Genomic DNA, 22,905 nt, shown 5'->3' with positions numbered 1-22,905 from the left:
TCACAGTGCCCCAGGGGCGTGGCGCCACCTCCCCTCGCGGCCACCTCGAGTGCGCACACAGTCGATGCCCCTTCCCTGCCTACAGGTAGCTCCTCATGGAGGGGAGGGACAGGGCACTCTGGCCACCCGCATCCAGTAGTTGGAAGCTGTTGAGGACCAGAGGCAGAGTCCCCCTTGGCAGCTCCCAGGGCCAAGCCGTCCCCACCAGAGGCGGCTTCCAGACAATGGCGCCCACCGAGCCCAAGACACGAACACTGACTTGGTCTCCGAAAGAATTTATTCCCCAAATGGAAGCCACAGTTCCCCCTCCCCGACCTCCACCCTCCTCCACCAGACAATCCCTAGCCTCCACAGTAAGATTGCTCTTTGGCTCATTCACACCATCTGTAGAATACCCCGGTCTGGGCTCCCCGGGCCCCAAGGCCAGGCAGGCCTCCCATTCACAGCTCCACGTGTTCTGTGCGAGGTGGCGTTTCTGCCGCCCCCTTGGCCAGGAGCTCAGTCCAGAAATCCACTTCCTCGTCCTTCAGCTTCTGGGCTGGCTGAGTGGTGACTCCAATCTGCAGGTACCCTTCCTTCTGGTCGTAAGCTGGCCAAGAGAGCAGCCCCTTCCCATTGGGGTTCCTGGGAACAGAATCAAGGGAGAATTACCCAAAGCTACCATGGGGTCCCCCAACAACACTGCGAGATTTGCAAGACCTCCTGGTTTCATTTCTGCCAGGAGGCTCATTCACCCCCAGAGGCAGGGAGCTCACCAAATCCTAGGCAGCCTGTCCACTCTCAGAGAACTCTCATTGTCAGGGTCATAGGGCTGGGAGATGCCTGTCCCAGCCAACATGTCCGGCCCTCCCCCAGCCTTGCTCCATCTCTGTCACCCAGCTCACCCAGTCCGGGCGAAGTTGGCCCAGTATTTCATCATCATCTTGCTGAGCCCGATCTCCTCTTCTGAGGCACCACCTGGGCAGAGGAAGAAATAAAGGCCACGGTCAACAGCCCTGGACAGCTTGTGGGAAATTCAGAATCTGAGTCCTTACTCCAGGCCTACTGCATCAAAACCCGCATTGCAAGAAGATGTGGGTAATCTGTGTGCAATTAGGCTTCGGGGATCCTGATAAGAGGATGCAGGGGAGGGCTGTGGTCAGTCTGTCAGCCGTCCACCTTTGTCAACGATGCCTATATATCCTGTCCCCCTAGCTGTTGCGGGCCCAGCACCACACCCAAGGGGGCCTCCACAGCAACCCCACCTCAGAACTGTGCTCCCTGGGGTCTTTGCTTGGTCTCCTTCACCCACCCACACTTGCACAAAATCTGAAAAATAACCCAAGTAGTTAACGCCCGGAGGCGCTGGCGTATCACAAACAGTCCTGAGGTGGGTCGCATGTATGTCATCTGTCCCTGCTAGTTAGGACACTGAGGATATTGGCAAGAGGTCATCTCTAAAGTATTGTATTATTAAATATATTAAGTTTAGAGACATGAGTTTTAGGTAGATACACAGTTGAATAGACAGACACACAGACGTACATTAGCCCTGATTCAAGGTCACCAGCCATTCTGACCTTGTTCTCACTCACATTCTGATATGCTCTGGTGAGGGGGCAGTGAGTGGTGGCATTCTGGACCTGCAGGTGACCCACCAGGTGTCTTACAGACAGCCAGGTCCCAATTCTCAGAGACGCTACCAATGGGGACACATGGCTACACCTTCTCCATCATGTGTGTGGGAGTCAGAGAAAGGCTGGCAATCTTTGGAGCTCAGCCCTACTCTGGTGTATTTGGGTAAGAATTAGAGAGAAAGGGGAACCTGCCCAAGGCCACCCCAAACTGAGGCTCAAACCCGGATCTCCTAACTACAAGTCTGTAGTCACCAAAGGACCATCACCTTTCAAAAATGGAGCCCCGAAGACAGAGAAGAGCTCATCCCCGTGGTCCCCTGCCACTGTCTTGGGTTTCATGTCTGACGAGAAGCTTGGATGATACTGGAACTCATACATGTAGGTGGGGGCTCCGGCATCTGGGGAGAGATGGAGTCACGCACAGGTCATTTTACCAGACGCCCACCTGGGTGGTGCCGAGGTCTCCAGGGGCCCTGAGCGCTCAGGGACCAGGAGGGCCACCCGGGTATGGGGTACAAACACCAGCAACATTAATAGCAATTGCCCAGTGTCAGGGCTGGCTGTGCGCTGGACCCAGTGTGAACCTGCAGAAAACCCCTGGAGCTTCGGGAAAGGTCCGTATTCGCTTGAAGACACACCGTCGGTGGAGGCGACAGTGGTTTTGAGCCAGGTATTGAGGAACTCAGTGAGCTCAGGTCGAATGAGCGGCTGTTGGACCCGGGGGCGTAGACTCATTCAGAAGGACCATCACTGCAGGGGCCTGGGGTCAATCCGTACAGATGCCGCCGTCTACACAGGACATCTGTGCTCGTCCCGCTGACTCCGCAACATTCCACTGCCGACAGCCCGGGTCTGATTCCTTCGCGGGCCCTCTGCGGCCCAACAGGGGCCTTCTATCCTGCCCAGTTTGGGCAGTTTGCAGTGTTTTCCTCACCTAAGTTCTAGGGAGGAGTGACACGAATCTGAAGTTGCATTTAAGTATCTGACAGCTCCGATATTTAAGTAGGAACACAGAGAAAGGGCACAATCTGTCTCTTGCATCTCAAGAATCCAAAACCCCAGCATTTTCTATTTCTCCATCACCTATCTTGCTTCCTGACAGCAGAGAAGGCGGTGGCAGCAGAGAGAAGGGGGTCTCTAAGGGAGGACAAAGGTGGCTGCTCTTGAGTTCTCAGTCCCCACTCTCAGAATCCTCTCTCTCAGCCCCCAGAGAGGGTCAGCTTTCCTGAAGACGGCTTCACCCAGAGTCCAACCCGGGAGCCGCCACCCCGGGGAGCTCAGTGCTGCGCACGGACCCTAACACCCACAACGGACTGACTCTGATGGGGGAATGGCCGGGCCCCCGGAGGAGCTGGAGGAGACATCGCACAGCTTTTCCCTCCTTGCGTAGGAGAACAAACTTGGGAAATGCAGAAACAACGGATGAACAAAAAGATCACTTACGATGCCACCGCTCAAAGACACACATGTTCGTATTCTAGCATATATCCCTTCTATGAATATAAAAATGGGATGATGTTGTAGATGTCATTATGAAATAGACGATAATCATTTCTCCATATCATTAAATATTTGTCCAAAAATGACTTAACCATATACGCCATCCCCACATGAGGACATAGAATAATTAATTGAGTTACCTCTCTCACCCCCATCAATGTGCCCTTGGTTTAGCAAGAGGTCCTGTCTGGAAGAAGCAACCATCAATGGGTCTGAAATCCGCCTGCTAGCAGCTGCTTCAAGGTCAAGCAGAACTCACCGAGAGAAGGGGCTGTCACTTTGCCCCTTAAGACCTTTTGCGAAGGAGAGAACTTCTTTGGGCAGTGCATTGCACAAAAGATAATTCTCCTTCTCCCCTCTCTTTTTTTTTTAGCTTTCTGCCTAAAACCACAGAGATGTATAAAATTCCTACAAGCACAAGTGTCCAAAGGAAAGTAGGGGCACAGGTTAGGATAACTGGAAAATAGGAGAGGCAGAGAGGACAGAGTTAGTTATCTAAGTACACCATTGCAAACACGGGGATGGTCTTTCTTTCTTTTTTTTGGGGGGACAAGGAAAAACTTGTGACATTGGCAGCATTGTTACTTTTAAATCCGAGTTTCCTAAGTGAGAGAATTAAGAAATCCTACTCATACAGTGGAAAGAAATTTCACAACATGTATCAAGAATTTTAAAATGCTCTTAGGGCCCTGCCTGGGAATTTCACTTCTAGCAACCAATCCTCAGAAAACTTTTAGAGACTTGACTGAAGATTTATGCACATAAGGCCAAGCATGAAGACTTTTCACAGATCTTGAACAAAGGCTTAAAATATAGCGTTTATGAACACTATTGATATATCGAACACGTGATTATTGAACACATGATATAACATTAATTTCTCAGTTATAGGTTAGACATGGAAAGATTATTCAAAAAATACATCAAAAATTTAGAGCAGATGTGTCTTGGTGGAGGAATTCAGAGTAGTATCGAATTCCCTCTTCATGTGTTTCCACGTAATATCCCAGTGCAGGATATTAACTTTATATTCAGGGAAGTTCTTTCAAAAAGAGAGTGGGACAAATACAGAATGAAGACTATCATCGGTAAAATCTGTGCAGTCCTGGGAAAAGACTCTGAATTCAAAGTCACAGGATACTAGATTCTGATTAAAAACACACAAGTCCAAGTATGGCTGGGACCAGCAGACAAAGCAGAGTAAGATATCACGAATCAGACACGTATCCAGAGGCAAGACCAAGTTTATGAAAGAGCAAATTTGACCCCCGGTGGCCCCTGGCTGACGAGTTTCGTCAGGACCCTTGGGAGGAGGAAAGAGCGTCTGTACTCACTATACTGAGGGCTTGAGAACAGAACAGGTCAGCTCAGCTGCTTTTTCTCATGCCTAGAAAGTCCTGAACTTTAAAACCCTCCCAGCACGGTTAGAGAAGAGACGTCTGTACCAAGAACCATTTCCTGGCCTGCAGACCAGGTGAAAGAGGGGTCCTGTGAGGACCTCAGACAGATGCTCAGAAGGGGTGCACCCTCTCTAGATGAGCTTACCCATCCTTGACCTCATACTCCACCTGCACAGCCTGGGATCAATGTTGGACGGGCCTGTGGTAGACCCACCACACACCAGGATGGACAGAAGCCATCAATAGAATGGACACTCTCTAGAACACCTGCCTCCACACCTCCCATTGCTCGCTTCTTTTGTTTTTTTGTTTTTTGGTTTGGGTTTTGGGCTTTTTTGGTCTTGGGCCAGCCTGATTTTATGCTTGGCTTCAGTCTACCCCCAGCTCCACTAGCTAACAAACTGGCTTGCCCCAGCTCTGATCTTGGAAACCTTCCAAGACATATCTTCTAAGCCTTCCTTGCTCTCTGGCCTCACAAACCACAGTAACATTGGGGGAGGAGCCCCTGTGATAGATGCTGTTGGTCCCTCATCGCCTCCACCAGCTTCTGGGTGCACCAGCCAGACTTCCACCACTGGCATCCAGAGCTCTTTGTCTGAAGGCTTTGGCCACCAAGTGACCATTCTGCCCATGTGTGTGGCAAGTCAGAGCTCCTAGAAATTAACAGCCCCTTGGGAATAGGCTTCAACCCATGACTCCCAGGAGTGGGAGGCTAAATACTGAAGCTCCCTTGCCAGTCGCACAGAATCACCCTGAGACATGACAGGGGACATGATATGACCGGCTCCGGGTGTCAACGGTGCCCACCCACTTCCTATGCAGCTCCAGGGGCTTCCTTCTCCTTTCTGTGCCACTTCTCCACTACTCTGCTGGTGTGTTCTGGGATCCTGTCTCTAACAAGCTATTCACATTCAAGTCCTCCTCTCAGAGTTGCCTTCTGGCGGACCCAAAGTGAGACGGTGTCCCTATCCCAGGCCATATGGGATTGGTCCTGGAAGCCTGACTCTTGGTGGCTTCCACGTCTCTGTCTATGCTGAGAAATGGGCAGGACAAACAGAGAAGCCGGTGGGGTGGTGTCTCTCTCCTGTCCAACCTCTGGGACTTACCTCTGTGATGACGGGCCACAGTCACAGATGGGACACCAAATACCAAATCTGCTAACATGTCCAAGAACAGGTCCTTCTTTTGGGCAGGGTCGTCCGTCCCCCCTAAATAGTTCTCAGTGGCCAGTGGAGTCAGCTCCTCAGGGACCCCCTGAAATGGAGCAGAAGTAAAAGTGACCCTCTGCCCCTCTCCCCCCCTGGGAATGATGTGGCTTCTAGAGCCTGGGGTGGCTTGTGAGAATGGTGACTCTCTCCAGCCCTATGCAACCATCCCCGCTGTGTGCTGAGGGGGGAAGGGCAGAAAAGCGGGGCCAGAACCCTCCATCTCTGGGCTTCACCCTGCCATTTAGGTGCTCAGCAATTTGGGGCCAGTGTCTGTCCCTCTTAGGGTTTCAGCCAGTTCCTGTGGTTCCCTGGCCTCTTACAGCGATGGGGTGGGACCTCCACAAGAGCGATGCAGCCGTCTTCTGGTCCAGCTTTCCCTCGGAGAGTGGGTAACCCATCATCTGTTAGAACAACAGTGACACACTTGTGACGCATCAACAACTAGCAGAAGGCACCAACCCCACCAACCAACCAGACTGATGCAGGCTGAAGGTCACTTTGTCATGACTTAGACAAGCATGGGTCCTTGATGCATTGGGCAAAATCAATGAAACAAATGGGCTTATTTTAACCAGAAACTCAAGCCGTGCAAAAGGATACAGTCAATGCAGAGAGAAGCTGTCCCAGGCCTTTGCAGTGTGTGTGTGTGTGTGTATCAGGCAAGAATCCCCACCCTGGACATGGCGACACCCAGGAAAGGTTTAAGCCTGGCTAGTGTTGAAGCAGTGTCTGTGTCCGACACAGACCGGACAGATACTCCCGCCTGACTCAGATGGTCCAGGAAGGCCCAGATCCTGCCATTAGAGCTTTGGTCTGTCAGTGACCTCTGCAATTCCGTGAAGTGAGAACGGCAGGACTGTGACAAAACACCCCACCCAAGCCTCCACATTAAGGGACTTGACCAAACGATAGCTTGGCTGCCAGAAGCGTAAGGCCTTGTCGCTAGGATGGATGGTGAGGATGTCCCAGTGCCCTTTAAAATACTTGCCTGAGAAAGTGCCTGGGACCAGGGGAATTTACTGTTTGTTCTGGCCAAATCCTGGCAATAGCTTGATAGGTCTCCGAGCCCCTACCTTAGACAGCATGCGATCCCTAATCCTTCTCCCCCCTGAGATGTAATCTACCACCCAACCCATTTCCTCCAGGACCTGAGAGCTGCTCCTTGAAAGCAGACATTCAGCTAGGAAGCCTCCTTCCTCTCCCGGGTTCTGTGGGAGTGGGGAGGCCTGACTCCTGTGTCACACCCTGTCCCACCACCCCCGTCACAGAGACAGAAATGTGTCTCCCGGCGATCATGCCTGCAGGCCCTCCTGGCACCCACATGTCAGGGTTCTTAGATCGGAAGACAATAGAGAGTGTGGGGACAGGGGTCCCCCGGTGACATGGGCCATCTTAGAGAAGCTCCCCTTGGAAATGTCAACTCATGTGAAGGGGACAGCTGCTCTGGATTCAGGGGGAGCTCTGGAGAAGGAGGAGCCCTGCAAGCAGAGATGAGGGGGTGACGCAATGGGCGCGGGAGGAGAATGGAGGGGACCCCACATTCTCACCATTGGAAGAAGCCAGCCAAACTCATGCTTGTTGATTCCGATGATGTAGGGGACAGAGTTGAATTTCTTTTCAGCCAGAATCTCTTCAGGCATCTTTGGCAGCAGCACGCCGTCAACGACCGTGGGCAGGAAGGGATGGCTCTGGGGAGGACAGCATCATGGTGTCTGGGCTTCCCCTCTAGGGGCCACACCCATGTCCCCTTCCCCACAGTCTGAGCTGGAAGCCAATACCCCAGACCTGCATGGCCACAGGTGGTGGCCACAGAACTCTAGCTCCCGAACAAAGGGGACCAAGTGTACGTGACCCCAGAGGGCAGAACATTGACTCAGGAACTAGTAGCGGTAAGGTGATGGGGGCAAAACTCACTCAAATTGAAATACACAGGGGAGTCTGGGTGGCTTAGTCCATTGGGCATTGGACTCCTGATTTCAGCTCAGGTCATGATCTCAGGGTGGTGAGATCAAGCCCCGCATTGGGCTCTGCATTGGGCATGGAGCTTGCTTAAGATTCTCTCTCTCTCCCTCTCCTTCTGTCCCTCCCCACCACCTCCTTCCTTGTGTGCTCCCTCTCTTAAAAAAAAAAGTATATATATATACATATTTTCATATATATATATATTTTTTAAAGATTTTATTTATTTATTTGACAGAGCACACAAGCAGGGGGAGCAGCAGAGGGAGAGAGAGAAGCAGACTCCCCATGGAGCAGGGAGCCTGATGCGGGGCTCAATCCCAGGACTCTGGATCATGATTCGAGCCAAAGGAAGACACTTAACTGACTGAGCTACCCAGGTGCCCCTATTTCCATATATTTATGTACATATAAGTATACATTAAGTTAAATAGAAATATATTAAATTTTTAAATATATAAAATATATAATTATATGTATATATTTTGTATTGAAATTTATAAACATATAATTTTATATGATTTTAATATAAAAACATAAAATATATATATGTACATATTTCTATATCTCAATTTGAAGTACATGTTTGCCTATATGATCTCTGTATCTACAGTCAGCTCTGGTGTCCATGCTAGTTCATTTCTATAAAAGCCGCCGTGAACTCTGAATTAGCAGGTGCTGAGCCACGGCTCCTGGGGGACGTACAATGTCCGGTTCCTGCAAGCATCTGGTCACGTTTTTGTCAATCCTGTTTTATGCATGTTTAAAGACACCTGATCTAACATGCGTTGCTCACAAACAACGAATTCTGTGCAGTGTTTATTCATAACACACCAGCTGAGAAAGGTTCACCATTTTCCTGGGCCCTGGGCAACGTGACCAGAGCTTCCTTGACCTTCAGCCTCGCTACCGTGTTATCCGTGATCCGCTGTCATCTCACAAACCCCAAGTGTAGCTGATCTCCCGCAGCTTCCTCACACACTAGGTGTTACTCTAGCCCTTGCCCAAGCAGCCTCAGACTGGCAAGGAAGCAAGTTGCTTCCTTTTCCTTCATGGCGGCCTCACCGATCCATTACCACTGAGCTCACAGCCCACGGCCCTGTGAGCCCCCCTGAATAAGGCTGATCTAACACATGACTTTTCTCCATGAGGCACACCACAGCCTTGTTGCAGGGAGTAGCACCTCAGTGCTGTGCCCATGGGCCATCTTCGACAGTGAAACCATCAAGAGAAAGCGTAAAAGGGCGGAAAATGGGGCCCTACGTTGACGGTGAAAAGGACACGAGTTAATAGTGTGAGATGGGAGACAACAGAGGGTGGCCGTGTTTGATCTCGATCAAGAGCCTACGCATAGTCACTCAAGCTTTTTGTCACTCCCTGCGTGTCCATGAATGATGGCAAAAACGCCACAAGCATTGATTTTGGGGTTACACATACATTTAAGAGAGCTGATGAACTCACCAGTACAGAATTCACCATCAATAAGGATTGACTCTATTGAGGGGTCTCTATTTAAACAGAAGCTGCTACTGGGCACACCTGGGTGGCTCAGCGGGTTAAGCCAATTAGGTCCTGGGATTGAGCCCCAGTGTCAGGCTCCACAGTCAGCATGGAATCCGCTTGTCCTTCTCCCTCTCCTCCTCCCCCGTCCTTGCTCTCTCTCTATCTCTAAGATAAATAAATAAATAAACAAAATCTTTAAACATAACCTGCTACTGATTAACAACAGTTCGCATCGAGGAGGTAGTGAGTTCCCCATCACTCATGAATAAGAGCATCAGGGATAGGCTCGCCTTACACTGAAAAAGTCCTCATTTTTGGTGTTACCTTCGATGAAAATTACTCACATGGGGCCAGAGTCAGTGGCACCTGACTCCCGTGACAGCGTCTGGGACACAGGCTCTGGGTGTGGTTACACTGTGTTCTGGGCCATGCGTGTAAGTTATTAAGAGCGTGGGTTCGGGAGCCGCACTGCCTGGACTCGAATCCTGGCTCTGCCACCAACTAGCTGGTAACTTGGGACACTTATTTCGCCTGTTCATGCTTCAGTTTCATTATCTGTAAGGTGAGTTGTTGTGGGGATTGAAGAGCCTGGACCCTTGGAGAATGCTCAGCCCAGTACCTGGGCCCCGGAGGTAGCCCCGTGTACATTAGATAGGACCCGTGGGCAGTGCTGCCCAGCCCTCACGAGCCATGTTTCCAGCTCCACACATCATGTGCCTTATTTCCCACTACCAGATGGCAGGTAGAACCCTACGATACCCAGGCTTTGAGCCCCTGTGGCTCCAGGGACCTGCGTCTGCTCTGCAAGGGCCAATGAATGACGGGCCATTTCTGGTGGCCACAGGAAAAGCTCTATCAAGTGAATCTGACTCGGACGGACAGGCGCCCGAAGTCTCCTCTGGTCTAGGCATGGCCTAGGGGGATCAGGCAGTGCAGGACATTTTCTGCACCATGCCCGGCACACAGCAGCCATGCAGCTGGGCTCTGAAGGAATGACTCCATGGGGGCGAGGGCACTGGTCTTGTAAGGAAGACCAGCCTTTCGAGGAGATGACGTGCCCTGACCTATGCTTACAAGGGTCAGTCTGGCAGCATCATGGGGCAAGGATGGGGAGGAGAAGAGAGTCCAATTGCAGAAGTGAGACCACGGGCCCCGAGCTGACCCTATGGGGCTGACTGGTACTCATGAGACACAGAGCAACACCACAGCTGCCTTCCACAGTGCTCTAGAGGGGCTGCCCTGGTGCGGGGGGTGGGGCTCAGGCCCCACCAGGCTGAAATCAAAACCCCGGGGGCCATGCTCCATCCTCTCCTTTCTCTTCCACCCCTCATACTGTCCATTAGCAAACTCCCTCAGCCATGACTTCAAAATTACCCAGATTCTGGCCCCGTCTCACCATGCCCCCTGCTATGTGCCCAGCATAGGCTGCCATGGCCCATCTGCCGCAGCTCAGGGGCCTCACAGCTGGTCTCCCTGGAGCTACCCTACGCTTCCCTACCTTCGATCTCGAGCAGCAATCAAAAGCCCTTTTGTAAACCCACGGTCAATTTCCTCCTCTGTTCAAAACCCTCCCAAGACTCCCCATCTCACTTGAAATCAAACTCTGAGTCCTTTAAAGAGACCACACATGCCTCTCTTTCCTTTTCATTCCCAGGCCTGTTCCCTCCCCCAACTCCTTCCACTCCAGCCACAATGACCTCCTGCCATAGGACTTTTGCAACTGCTGTTCCCTCTACCTGGAATACTCTTCCTCCAGTTTTCCTGACAGCTGCCTTCCTCCCCACCTCCAGAACTTGGTCCCAGTGTCACCTTCTTGTTGAGCTATTTCCTGATCCCACTATGCAAATCCAAACCACCGCAAAGCCTATCCCCATTCCTTTCTCTTTCTCCCCAGCGAGGACCATCACCAAACACATGACGTATCTTGTTTGTTACTGTATCCTCCTTTCACTCCAAGAGGGCAGGGTGTTTTCTTTGTTTTGCCTATTTTATTGCTATTTCCCCAGCTTCTGAATCAGGTCTCCACACAGTAGATGCTAATGAAATCTTTGCTGAATGAATCTCAGTGAATTGTCACAACGCCCTTTAAGGGAGGTGCCAGTATCCCCGGGACAGAGCAGAGAGCACAGAACTGTGAGGAGTGGCAGAGATAACGTCTCAGAATCTGCCAAGGTGCTGGAAGGCACGAGGGGAGGAGGAAGGAGACAGGGAGGCTCCTGGGGTTCCGGGTGTGGCTGGGGGGTGGTGGTGTCCTCAGGACTGAGATTCTTGGCCCTTTCCAGAGGGCCCTCCAAATCATGTATCTTGCACAGCTCGTCAATCCTGCAGTCTCCCGGGAAAGTCCTAGGCTCCTCAGGGAAGGTTCCTTAAGAAACTCCTCATCAGCCATCACCACCACCCCAGAGTGGAAGTTTCTTGTCCAGTCCTTTCCTGAGGGACTTTTTTGGGAGTGGGAAATGTAAACAAGAAGTAGGGGGTAGGCTGGACCCAAGGGACACAGAGTTGATAACTGGAAGCCCTGGGCTGGGAGTCAAGAGAACCCATTCCAGTCTCACATCTGGTCGCCCTGGCTGTGTTATCCCGGCAAGCAGCCAGCCCTCTCTGAGCCTCAGTATAGTAAACACAAGGAGTCACCATGAGCCCCAACAGAAGATTTTTTTCATTCATATTTAACTGGAGCTTAAACATGTCAAGACTTAAAACCTGTAATCAAGAAACCCAATATCCTTACCTCTCTGGGGTCTCCAAACATGTCAAGGGCGAAAAATTTCTGTGAAGACAAAGGGAGAGGGTATATGTGAGAAGGTTTCCAGGGACAAAAGCCAGTCTTTGTGAGCGGATGCCAAAGGTGTCAGGTTCTCCCTCTTGGTGCCACCCTGGCTGGGTCAAGAGGAAGTGGGCAGGATACTGGCTCCCCTGGGCAAGGGCACAGGTGGAGGTGTGGGATGGGGGCAGGGGTGCTGGAGAAGCCGTCTGTCTGCCGTTCCTGCCTGTGCTGCCCTCCATCTGCTTCCCCTTCTTGTCCCCCTGGGCGACACTAGTCATCCTTTGGGGCACCTCCCTTTCCCCCAGTCTCACTCACAAATCCAGGCATCTATATGTGACCTGTGGTGCCCCATCTCCCTGACTACAGGGATTTAGTTCAGGTATTGGCATACATCCACATGAATCCAACAGACTTTACCCCAAAATTTTTGCTAGAATTATTGTGGAACAGTGTCTAAATAGATAGGAGGTAAGTCTAGATGCTGTCACTGACTTTACCCTCCCTAGGGAACAAATTTGCCTAAGAGCGAAGCCAACACTGAGAGCTTAAAAAAAAAAAAAAAAGCCGAGGGATGGAGCAGATACATTCTTAATAATATCATATGTGCACCTGGATCCAGCCGTACCTAAAACCATGTTCTCCTGAACCACAGTTTTGTTTTCAGTTAGTTACCTAAAGATTTTGTTACATTTCTTTTTCTACTCAAGGTACTTTGAGATGAGTTTCCTCATCCTGCGTCAGTAAGTCCTGACTTACACAAGATCAATGAAACTCACCCAATCCCATGGTTCTGTTATACATCAGCTGAAGAGTGCACTGATTGTAACATTGCACTGTAACTACTAGGTCTGGCCAGTATGCATCCAGGGACCAGTCAGGCACTCCTTGTTATGGGTTATGGCCCTAAGTCCTCTGGCTTTCCTCAATATCACCAACTCTTCTAAGCTGGTCCTCTTAAGCCAATGGAGAATTGCTGAAATAAACCTGCCTCTTTCCAGGAATTAGACGTGGTTGTGTTTTCATTCTTTGCATGCACTGCTCACCTTATTTGAGCCCAAAAAAACAAGATCCAAGCCCAAGTCCACACTGGAATCCAACCAGGAAACAGAGCAGAGGCTAATGCCAGAGGCCTGGCCCCAGGGTCCAAGAGTGTCTCCAGGAGCCGAGGGCCCCGACAGAGTGTCCAGGGGCTCAGGATATGTCTGAACTCACAGTCACACCCTTCCTCCACAGAAGGAAAAATTCCCATTAGGCCTTCCTGCTGTATTCTCTGGGTGTCCTTGTGATGACACACTGTCATAGCCATCCATCAGTCCTCAAATGTCACCTCCTCTAGGAAGCACCCCTGCTGACTGTTATGGGAATTTCCTCTCTCTATACTCCCACCACCCTTAGTCCACTAAGTCTGTGAGTGCATTCCTCCTTGAATAGTTCCTTGGCTGCAGAAATTATATCTGATTAATGTCAGGATGGATGGAGGGATGGATGGAGGGACAGAGGGATGGATGGAGGGACGGAGGGATGGATGGAGGGATGGATGGAGGGATGGATGGATGGATGGATGGATGGGAGGAAGGATGGAGGGATGGATGGAGGGATGGATGGATGGAAGGATGGATGGATGGAAGGATGGAGGGATGGATGGATGGATGGATGGATGGATGGATGGGAGGAAGGATGGAGGGATGGATGGAGGGACAGAGGGATGGAAGGATGGATGGATGGAAGGATGGAGGGATGGATAGATGGATGGATGGATGGATGGATGGATGGATGGTTGCATGGATGGATGGATGGAAGGATGGATGGATGGATGGAAGGATGGAGGGATGGATGGATGGAAGGAAGGATGAGGGATGGATGGATGGATGGATGGATGGCTAGATGATGGATGGAGTTGGTCAATACACAGAGTGTGGATGAACTGGATAGACTGGTAGATAGATGAATAATAACTAGCTGATCGGGTGATGGATGGATTATTGACTCTGGACAGTTGAATGAAGGGGTGAAGATATATGGTGGTTGGATGACACCCAAATGATGGAAGTGAATGGAAGTTATGGCCGAATAAAAGTTATGGATGGATGGATATTAAACTGATTAAAGAATACTGATAAACTGGATAGACTGGCGGATGGATAATAAGATGATGGGTGGATTGATGGCTGACTGACTGGATGGGTGGGTGCATGTATAGTTATTCTAGAACCACAACTGAGGCAGTCTCAGAAAAAGTTAGATAAATGGACCACCACTGGGTTATCACTGAGGTAGTTTCTAAATTAAGCAAGATATATTATGACAATCTTCCTTAGAATCTTTGTTCTTAATATCCCATCCTCAAAATTCAGAATAGTAGGTACCTCTGGGACTATGTAATGCTTAATTTCTTTAACATACATTTGGAAACAAGAATGGGAAAATTTTGGTTGAGGTGAGAGATTATTATACTATTTGTTCATTGTATTGTTTCACAACTTCGCAAATGTTTGCGATACTTCATATTAAAAAAGAAATTCCTATTCAGATCCAGAGGCTGACACTGTTCCCTGGGGGCCAGAAACACTGTCCCAGAGAGTTTTCTAGGGCAGGGGCAAAGGGACAGCCAAAATAATGGAGCCTGGGCCCAAGTGCACAGGTGGGGGGCTTGTGTGGTCACGAGAGTGGATACGCCTACCAACTTCAGCGACGTCTCCAAGAGCTCATCTTCCGTCTTCTGGCGCAAGCAGTGAACAAGGACAGCCGAGGTGGTGGCTTTACACCCAGCAAAGACAGCAATTTGCTGTAGAGATCACAAGCAAGAGCAGAACTCAAGAGCCACGTCCCTTCCCTCCAATCAATAAAGAGGAATTCTACCCCAACCTTCACTTCTAAGGGCAGCAGAGGGGAGCCGAACATACTCTAGACCAGCAGGTGGGAGTCCTACGTGCCAAATTAAACAAGGTCTGTCTCTGTGACTGTATCTCTGTCAAATGGGCAAAATGATCTCAAAGCTGAGAGTCGAAAGGGAGGGAGAGCGGGGTGGGGTTTAAGAGCATGGAATCCAGAACACACTGCCTGTTTGCACATTTCCTTTCAGGAAGCCTTCCACGATAACCTCATGCTCACATTAAGATTAAGTGCTCCTTTTGGATTCCCTTACGATACCAGATATCTCTGCTTTATTGCTCTTGTCACCTGAGATTTTATAATCTGTGTGATTATGAAATCATTAATTTGTCTCCTCCAATGGAATGGAAACTTCATGAGGCTACTAGATGTCTGGCTTTATCAAAATTACATGATGAATGAATGAAATGAATAAATTCCCGGAACCAACCCCAGCCATGAGGCACTTAAGTGGGGGGCCACTGCAGGCCCACATACTGTAAGTGGGTTGACCAGAACTCAGACTCCGAGAGAGACCAGACACGGTGACAGCCCACCGCCCACTGTGTGGCTTGGTGTCCCCGCCGCCCCCCCCCCACTGCCCTGCACCCGGTGCACTTTGGGTAGAATGCTCAGGAGACAGTGGACTGCACTGGCAGTCCAGAGTCACATGTTCAAGTCCCAGCTCTGGTAAAACTGGGAGACTGGCTGAGGTGTCTCCTTCCCCTTCCACTCAACTGCTGTCACTTCCATGATTCCTTGAGGATGCCTGCGGGATCCCATGGCAAGAAAGGCCCCTGAAGAGTCCAGGACAGCAGAGCCAAGGGTGTGGCAGTGGTCCTAAGTGAGACCTACCTGAGCTGTTTCCTTCATGTCTTTCCTAACCAGGGCAGCCGTGAGGGCCACGCCGCTCTCCGAGATGGCCCGGTGGAAAAGGTTCTTGGCCAGGGGAGACAGCACCTGGCAGGACAGTGGACAGGAAGAGAGTTTATGCTCATGGGGAGCGGTTTCAAGAATCACCTCATCCTTAACTCTGGCCTGGACCGTCCCCCTGGAGACCCGGGCACCCAGGGAATGTGGCAAGTCCTCACCAGGGCCTCGCCCTATTCCCAGGCTGACGCTGGGGCCCAGCTCCTCCAAGAGAAGCTGAGCTGGAGGGCGCCAGCAGCACAGAGTGAGGGAAGCACGGGAAGCGTGGCGCACGTGCCGACTGTGACAATCAGAGGTCTCGAGACAGGGCAGCAACTGCCAGCCGCACTTTATTTATTTTTTTTTAAAGAATTTATTTATTTGACAGACAGAGATCACAAGTAGGCAGAGAAGCAGGCAGAGAGAGAGGAGGAAGCAGGCTCCCTGCCCAGCAGAGAGCCCAATGTGGGGCTTAAACCCAGGACCCTGGGATCATGACCTGAGCCGAGGGCAGAGGCTTAACCCACTGAGCCACCCAGGCGCCCCGCCAGCCGCACTTTAAAGACACAGCTCTGATTCCCCATCTCTACTATTCAGGATTTATCCTAAGAAGAGTGATCATGGAGATGCACGATGATTTCCAAGAATGCTCATAATGTTTATAATATAATTGGAAATAACCCAAGGTTCCAATATTATGACATTGAGAAAATGAAGGATTTTCATTTTTACTGTGGAACACCATGCAGATCTCTACCACGGAATACCACGGAATCTACAACAAAATGATAGTAATGGAAGAGTAATGTTTAGGGAAATGTTTCTGTTATAGGATATGTTAAGAAAGGTTTTTAAAAAAATTTTAAGACAGGTGGGGTACCTGGGGGGCTCAGTCATTAAAGTATCTATGCCTTTGGCTCAGGTCATGATCCCAGAGTCCTGGGATCAAGCCCTACATTGGGCTCCCCACTCAGCGTGGAGTCTGCTTCTCCCTCTGCCCCTCACCCGGCTGTCAAGCTCTCTCTGACTCTCTCCCTCTCTCAAATAAATAAAATCCTTTTTTAAAAAATCTCAAGACAGGGCGCCTGGGTGGCTCAGTGGGTTAAGCCGCTGCCTTCAGCTCAGGTCATGATCTCAGGGTCCTGGGATCGAGCCCCGCATCGGGCTCTCTGCTCAGCGGGGAGCCTGCTTCCTCCTCTCTCTCTGCCTGCCTCTCTGCCTGCTTGTGATCTCTGTCTGTCAAATAAATAAATAAAATCTTAAAAAAAAAATCTCAAGACAGGTAGACAGATGACAGATGGATAGATAGACAGATGTGAGTCATGGGGAAAACACTAGAAAAACTAGAAAACACTAGAAAAGTAAGTCTCAAAATGTCTGTGGTGAGCTTCCCTGGGTAATGGGACTATGGAGGACTCTTTTCGTCTTTGGGCTTATCTGCACTTTTCCTTTTTCTCCACTTGATAAACTATAAAAACTTTCTCCTCTGAGTATTGGACATGGAAACCAATACATACGTTGAAAGCAGCAATAGCACTGACCATCTGCTCAAGAGTGAGGGAGCTGGAGAGCTTCTGGCTTCCAGCATTTCCTCATCTCATTCCCATCCCTGCTGCCCTCAGTGGCTCCCCCAGCCGCACTCCCCACACCAGGCCCCCAGGAGCCCCAGGTGCTCACACCACCACTGCTGTTCCCAGGCCTCCCTGTCCCTCCCTCCCAGCCCAGCTCCACATCTCAGTGCCAGAGGCGGCTGTCCTCACAGGAGGCCCCTGACCTGGTCTTGGTGCCGATGTCCCTTGACTTGCAGATCTGGCTTCCAGCTGAACAATGACCCTTTGTCCAACTCTTTCGCCCACCCTACTCGCCAGGAGAAGCGAAGCGAGTCCTAATGCTAAAACGATGGGAAGGAGAGAGAGCGAGCACGAGCAAGAGAGCATGCACTCAACCGTGGTAGAGGAGGATTATCATTGCTGGAGCTGTGGCTGGAGATTCTTAAGGCCCTGGGATGCTAGCCTGGGCTCTGAGCTTCCTGGGGGCCAAGGAGAGCTCTGCCATTAGCTCTCCACCAACTGATGCTGTGCAGACCGGGTCAGCCCTGAGTCCAGGTCTTGTAAATCAAGCTGCCAACTGGTCCAAAGGCTCCAAGGGGTCCCATCAGCAGCCATATCAGGGCCAGGAACACTTACAAGAACAGAGACGCTTTCACCTCCTGCTGACTCTCCGAATATGGTTACAGAACCTGGATTCCCTCCAAAGTTGGCAATGTTCTCCTGGACCCAGCGAAGTGCAGCCAACTGGTCCAAGTGACCCCAGTTTCCTCGGCTGTGTTCGTCCCCTGTGCTGTAAGAATGGGGAAGGGGTGGGAGCATAGACCACACGGCAGGGCTGTCAGGACCACAGATGGGGCTGGGGGCCTCTCGGAGAGCCTTCTAGGAAAAAGACCAGCCTTCTACGGCCCTGACACAAGGGTCTTCTTCTGTCTTCCATTCTGGTGGCGTGGTTCTGTTGTAGGTTCTACGTTTACTCAACTGGCATCTCTTTACTGAGCACCTACTTTGTGCAAAACACTGTTCTGAGAGCTGGGAGCACATCTGAGAACCAAACGTGCCAAATCTCTGACTATACAGAGGCTCACAGATTACAAACAAATGGATAAATACAGAAAATAATATCAGGTAGTGAAAGTCCTTCCAGGAAAAATAAAATCGGGTAAGGGAAAAGACTGGGGCCCTATTTCAGATCACAGGACCAAGACAGGCCTCTTGGAGGTGGTAGTATTTGAATAGAGACCTGAATGAATGAGCACATGAGCCTTGCAAATATCCGAAGAAGGGAATTCCAGGCTGAAGAAACAGCCAGTGCAAAGGTTCTGTGGTCCAGTGGACAAAAGTGAGTGTAGTACAGAGGCTAAAGGACTCTGTGGGCCTTGGTAAGAACTTTGATGTCATTGTTAGTAATGTGGGAAGTCATTTCACGGCCTATGACAAAATTCCTTTTGTGTCTTAAGTGGTCATTCTGGCTGCTGTGTAGATGAGACCCAGCATCAAATTAGCAGGTTATAAAAGTAGGTAGTTTTTACAATCATCTGGGGAAGAGGCACAGAGGGCTTTGATTAGGGGGCATAAGGGAGGAGGTGAGAAGTGGTTGGATTCTGAATATATTTTAAAGGTGGAACCAAGAGGATTTGCTGACCCTGATGTGATAAGGTGAGAAAAAGAAGTCAAGGCTGACCACAAGTCTATCCAGAGCAGTTGGAAGCAGGCGGGAGGGGTCTGCCCCCAGCCGGCAGGAGGCACTGTGGGCAAAGTAGGAAAGTTGGGGGAAGGAGCAGTAGGAGTCAAGGGTTAAGTCTGTCCCCCTGGAGGGTGAGGTACCCTTCAGACGTTCAGTGGAGGTGGCAACAGGTATAAGGTGGTAGTTAATGAGGTACATCTGGGTTTCAAAGGCGAAGCAGGGGCTGAAATAGGGAGCTTGGAACGTGGCTCCTGAGGTCACCCAGGGAACCGAGAACCCGTGGAGGTGGAGAAAGAGATGCACACAGAGGCTGCTCCCAAAGTTGGCCGAAAAGCTGTTGGGACGCTGGGCAGAGGACAAACTGGGAGCAGGAGCCACAGGAAGCACCCATATAGCATTTTGACCTTAATGGGGAGCAGAGAGACGGACCGCGGGTGGGAGAGGAGAGGTGTCTCCACGAAGGCACCACACCCCGAGACAGGACTCGCTTGGGATAATCCTCCTCCAGCCTGGGGCCGGAGGGGAGGGGGTCCTTCCTGTGAGAAGTCCACCCCTCCCCCAATCCAGCCCAGCAGCCATCTCAGGGTCAGGGGGCACTACGGCTGGTGTCCAGGAGGGCTGTCCGCTGAACAGTCTTCTGCTCCAGACGCCCAGTTCCTTCACCCAGAAAAATGCACCAAACTCCTGCCCCAAGTATGCTCTTTCCTTCCCTTCCTGCCATGTCGGATGCATAAGTCTGTAAGTGCTGCTATAGGCTGTCTCCACAAAGGTGTACGATGTGCACAAGAGAACAGCACAAGTGAAGAAGATGGGGACATTTCAGAGGGGGTGACATTTGGGTTGGGCCTTGCAGAATGCATAGGAGTTCGTCAGGTAGAATGGGCATTCCAGGTAGAGGGAAGAGGACCTGCAAAAGCTCCAAAGCAAGTGGCCCAGTGTGGCTGGGGATGGAGAAGGTAAGTAGAGCCCAGTGAGGAAAGGACTTGGGTGCTTTCCTAGGGAACCTGGCAAAGATCTCTTTGAGGGCTGACCTGGCCAGAGCTGAATACCTAGCACCCTCATTTTCGTGGGGGGGGGGGCAAGGTGCAGTGAGGACTGTGCAGAATCTTACCTGAAGAATCCCCAGATGCCCAGGCGGTACTGAATGACCACCACCACCACATTTTCATGGGCAGAGAGGGCCAGCCCATCATAGGTTGACGCTCCGCCCACCACCAGACCCCCTCCGTGGATCCACACCATCACCTGGGCAGGAAGGAAGCAACCGTACTGGTAAGGGGAAGTGGCGCTGGGCAGGAACTCAAGAGGTTGTCCAGTTTGGTCGCCGACCTCTTGCCCGTGGCTCAAGGAGACCATTACCAGAAGTGACCTGTCCCCAGCAAAGTTAGAACAGGCATTTGCTCTTCTCCCGGCTCCTCCCAACTGGGGCCCAGGCCACTGCTCCAGCCAGGACACCCTGGCTGCCCCCGCCTGGGTCCCCAGCCCCAGTGCCAGCGAAGCTCATGCTTCAGAACTTCATCATGGGAACAGTCACAGCTAAGAGTGTCATCTTCTCCCCAACACTCCTATCACCCTCATGCCTGAGCCCATCCCGCAGCCCGGCTTCCTCCGCCGCCACAGCCCCGTGCTTCGGCTTTATCTTTAGTGATACCTTGTGCGGTGAATTGAACTGCTCGCCTGCCTGAGGGACTGTCTTGAGAAGCACAGGTGCCCCCAGTGGGATCGCTTTTGAATATGCCGTCCTTTCTGCCTCTTCCGCATCCTCAAATCCCACCCGTCCTCCAAAGCCCAGCCTAAAAGCCACTTCCTCCAGTAAGTCTTCAGTCATCTCACTAATAGGATCTGAGCACCTACTCTATGCCAAGGACAGTGTTTAGAATCGAGGACGAGGGTAGATACAGGAATTCATCACGCTTGGCTCTGGCATTTTAAGAGCTCATGTAGCCAGGAGGGAAGAGCAGCAAAATAATTTATGTTGCAACCATTTTATTCATTAAAAAAATGAATTTGTAACACAAACTATGTGCCAAGTAGCATTGCACGCCATAGGGACTAATATGGTCCCGTTAACAGATAAGAAACCTGCCTGAGGTCACGTAGCTTAATAAGCCGCGGAAGCAGAACTTGAACCCACGCAGTCTGGCTCTGGAGTCCACCCACTGAGGCACCCAGCCCACTGCAGCCATTGGCCAGGGTGCAATGGAACTGTTGTTAGGAGAGGAGTGAGATCTTCCCTTTGACTCTAACTAATGCCTCGGGAGTACTTGCTTTGTGCCCTCACCAGCCACTGAGACAAAGCCCGATGCACATCACTGGTACTCATGTGTGATTAGCCCAGTTCTGGAAACAGAGCCAGGCGCCTCTGCTGGTAAAAGGCAGAACCGGGATGTAAGCCCAGACTCTGTAGTTCCAGAGCCTGCGTCCATATGGAGAGGTTCTCGCTTTGTTCCTCCTCCGCCTCTGGTCCCTGCCTCCGTCTGGGTGGAAGGACCGAGTTAGCAGTCATCTGAGTGAAGATGAGGGTTGGTCAGCAGTGACTTCCTGAAGAAGCATCCCAGATGGTAGGGCCCTCCAAAGCCAAGGGTATCTGATGATGGTTTTTTTTTTTTTTTTTTTTTTGTGGATTTTATTCTTGTTTTGTTTTGTTTTTTGGTGGTTTTTTAAGTCCCTCCTTTGCCTTGACCCCCAAGTGCAGCTCTGCACACAGGGGCAGGGAGTATGTAACAGAAGAATGTGAGAACAGAGGACTGAGTGCTCACAGATTCACAGATGCCCTCCCCCATTCCTGGGCATCCTGCCAGGAAATGACTGGGTGCAAACATCCCCCCACCTCTCCACCCCAGGGATCACCTCCTTTTCCTAGACATCTCCAAGCCCCAGCTTGAGTCTAGAATTTGCCCCATCTCTGGGCTTCCTTTATTCTAGAAATGCTGACTCATGGGGTCATCAGTCGTGCCAAAGACAATTAGGGAAGGAAATTAGCTACGATAAATTCCCAAGTATTTGGCCAGAGGCAAAAGAATGAAATTCCCGGATTGCCCCAGGCTCTGCCCATAACATCTCTCAGGCGACCCTGGAGCTTGTGAGAGAAGCATCTTACTGTGCTGAGGAAAGGCCTCCTACAGACTCGCCTCCTAGTCTGTGTCAAAGGGCACTGGTCTGAAATTCAAAAGGCCTCGGCCCTGGGCCTGCCAATCCCATCATGTGATCTCACCTCCCCCTTCTGGGCCTCAGTCTCTCTACCTGTAAAGGAAGGATGGCTTATCTCTAAAATCATCATTTTGGTCCTCCTATTATCAAGAAACGATTTGGAAAAATTACAATGGGCATGACAGTAGTACAGCAAATTCCCCCAGAGGTCTGTCCCTAGGGGAAACTGAGGCATGGAAAGCTTGCGTTTCTTGTGGTTCTAAGGTCTGGCTGTGGTGGGAACAGGAAGCACTGAGGTCTCTGAAATGACACCGCACCCAAGCTGCCTTCACCCCCTTCTAATCTACATCAGAAGACCAGCAGTGCTGGAACCTTCTACTTACCGGCAGCCGGCTTTTCTTCGTCAAGTCAGTGGGAGTATAAATATTTAGATAAAGGCAGTCTTCAGAAAACTTGAGAGCAATGTTCTCCTTTCTGTTGGTAAAGAGCTCTGAGAGCACCTGCCCCCCCATTGCATCCTGGGAGCACCTGGGGAGGGGGGCAAAGAAGAAGTTCTGAGTTCCGCCAGAGCTGAGCAAGATGCCTCCTGCGGTGAGCTGGGCCTTGGACTGGCAGGCTCAGGCTGATAAATAGAGTTGTTCCTACCAGGCTGGAGATACTGGGATGGTTAGGAGACTCTTTAGGTGCATGGGGGGGGTTTGGCGGCGGGGTGAGGGGAAACCCTGAGGCTCACTAAGGTCTCCCACGGCTGTGTCTAGATAGTAAGAAGGCTTGGTACCTGTCCCCTT

The 22,905-nt window shown here is 50.9% G+C and overlaps 1 protein-coding gene across 1 annotated transcript in view; it reads right to left on the bottom strand.

Annotated features, from left to right (window-relative positions):
* Positions 1-259: 259 nt before the first annotated feature.
* The window catches only part of CES1 (carboxylesterase 1), a 29,850-nt gene continuing 7,204 nt past the window's right edge, over positions 260-22,905 (bottom strand). Inside the window, exons 3-14 of the mRNA XM_032854446.1 lie at positions 22,501-22,645; positions 20,079-20,212; positions 17,920-18,073; positions 15,680-15,784; positions 14,634-14,738; positions 11,918-11,956; positions 7,272-7,412; positions 6,045-6,125; positions 5,623-5,770; positions 1,883-2,014; positions 885-957; positions 260-624 (exon numbers count right to left, since the gene is read on the bottom strand). Of these exons, the coding sequence (XP_032710337.1) occupies positions 441-624; positions 885-957; positions 1,883-2,014; positions 5,623-5,770; positions 6,045-6,125; positions 7,272-7,412; positions 11,918-11,956; positions 14,634-14,738; positions 15,680-15,784; positions 17,920-18,073; positions 20,079-20,212; positions 22,501-22,645 (1,441 nt within the window). The 3' untranslated portion in view covers positions 260-440. The remainder of the gene's footprint in view (positions 625-884; positions 958-1,882; positions 2,015-5,622; positions 5,771-6,044; positions 6,126-7,271; positions 7,413-11,917; positions 11,957-14,633; positions 14,739-15,679; positions 15,785-17,919; positions 18,074-20,078; positions 20,213-22,500; positions 22,646-22,905) is intronic.

Source organism: Lontra canadensis, unplaced genomic scaffold (genome assembly GCF_010015895.1).
Source record: "Lontra canadensis isolate GAN:19392208 unplaced genomic scaffold, GSC_riverotter_1.0 scaffold8, whole genome shotgun sequence".
NCBI classification, from domain to species: domain Eukaryota; kingdom Metazoa; phylum Chordata; class Mammalia; order Carnivora; family Mustelidae; genus Lontra; species Lontra canadensis.
The sequence above is the reverse complement of the archived record's forward strand: the minus strand, read 5'-3'. Positions and strand labels throughout refer to the sequence as shown.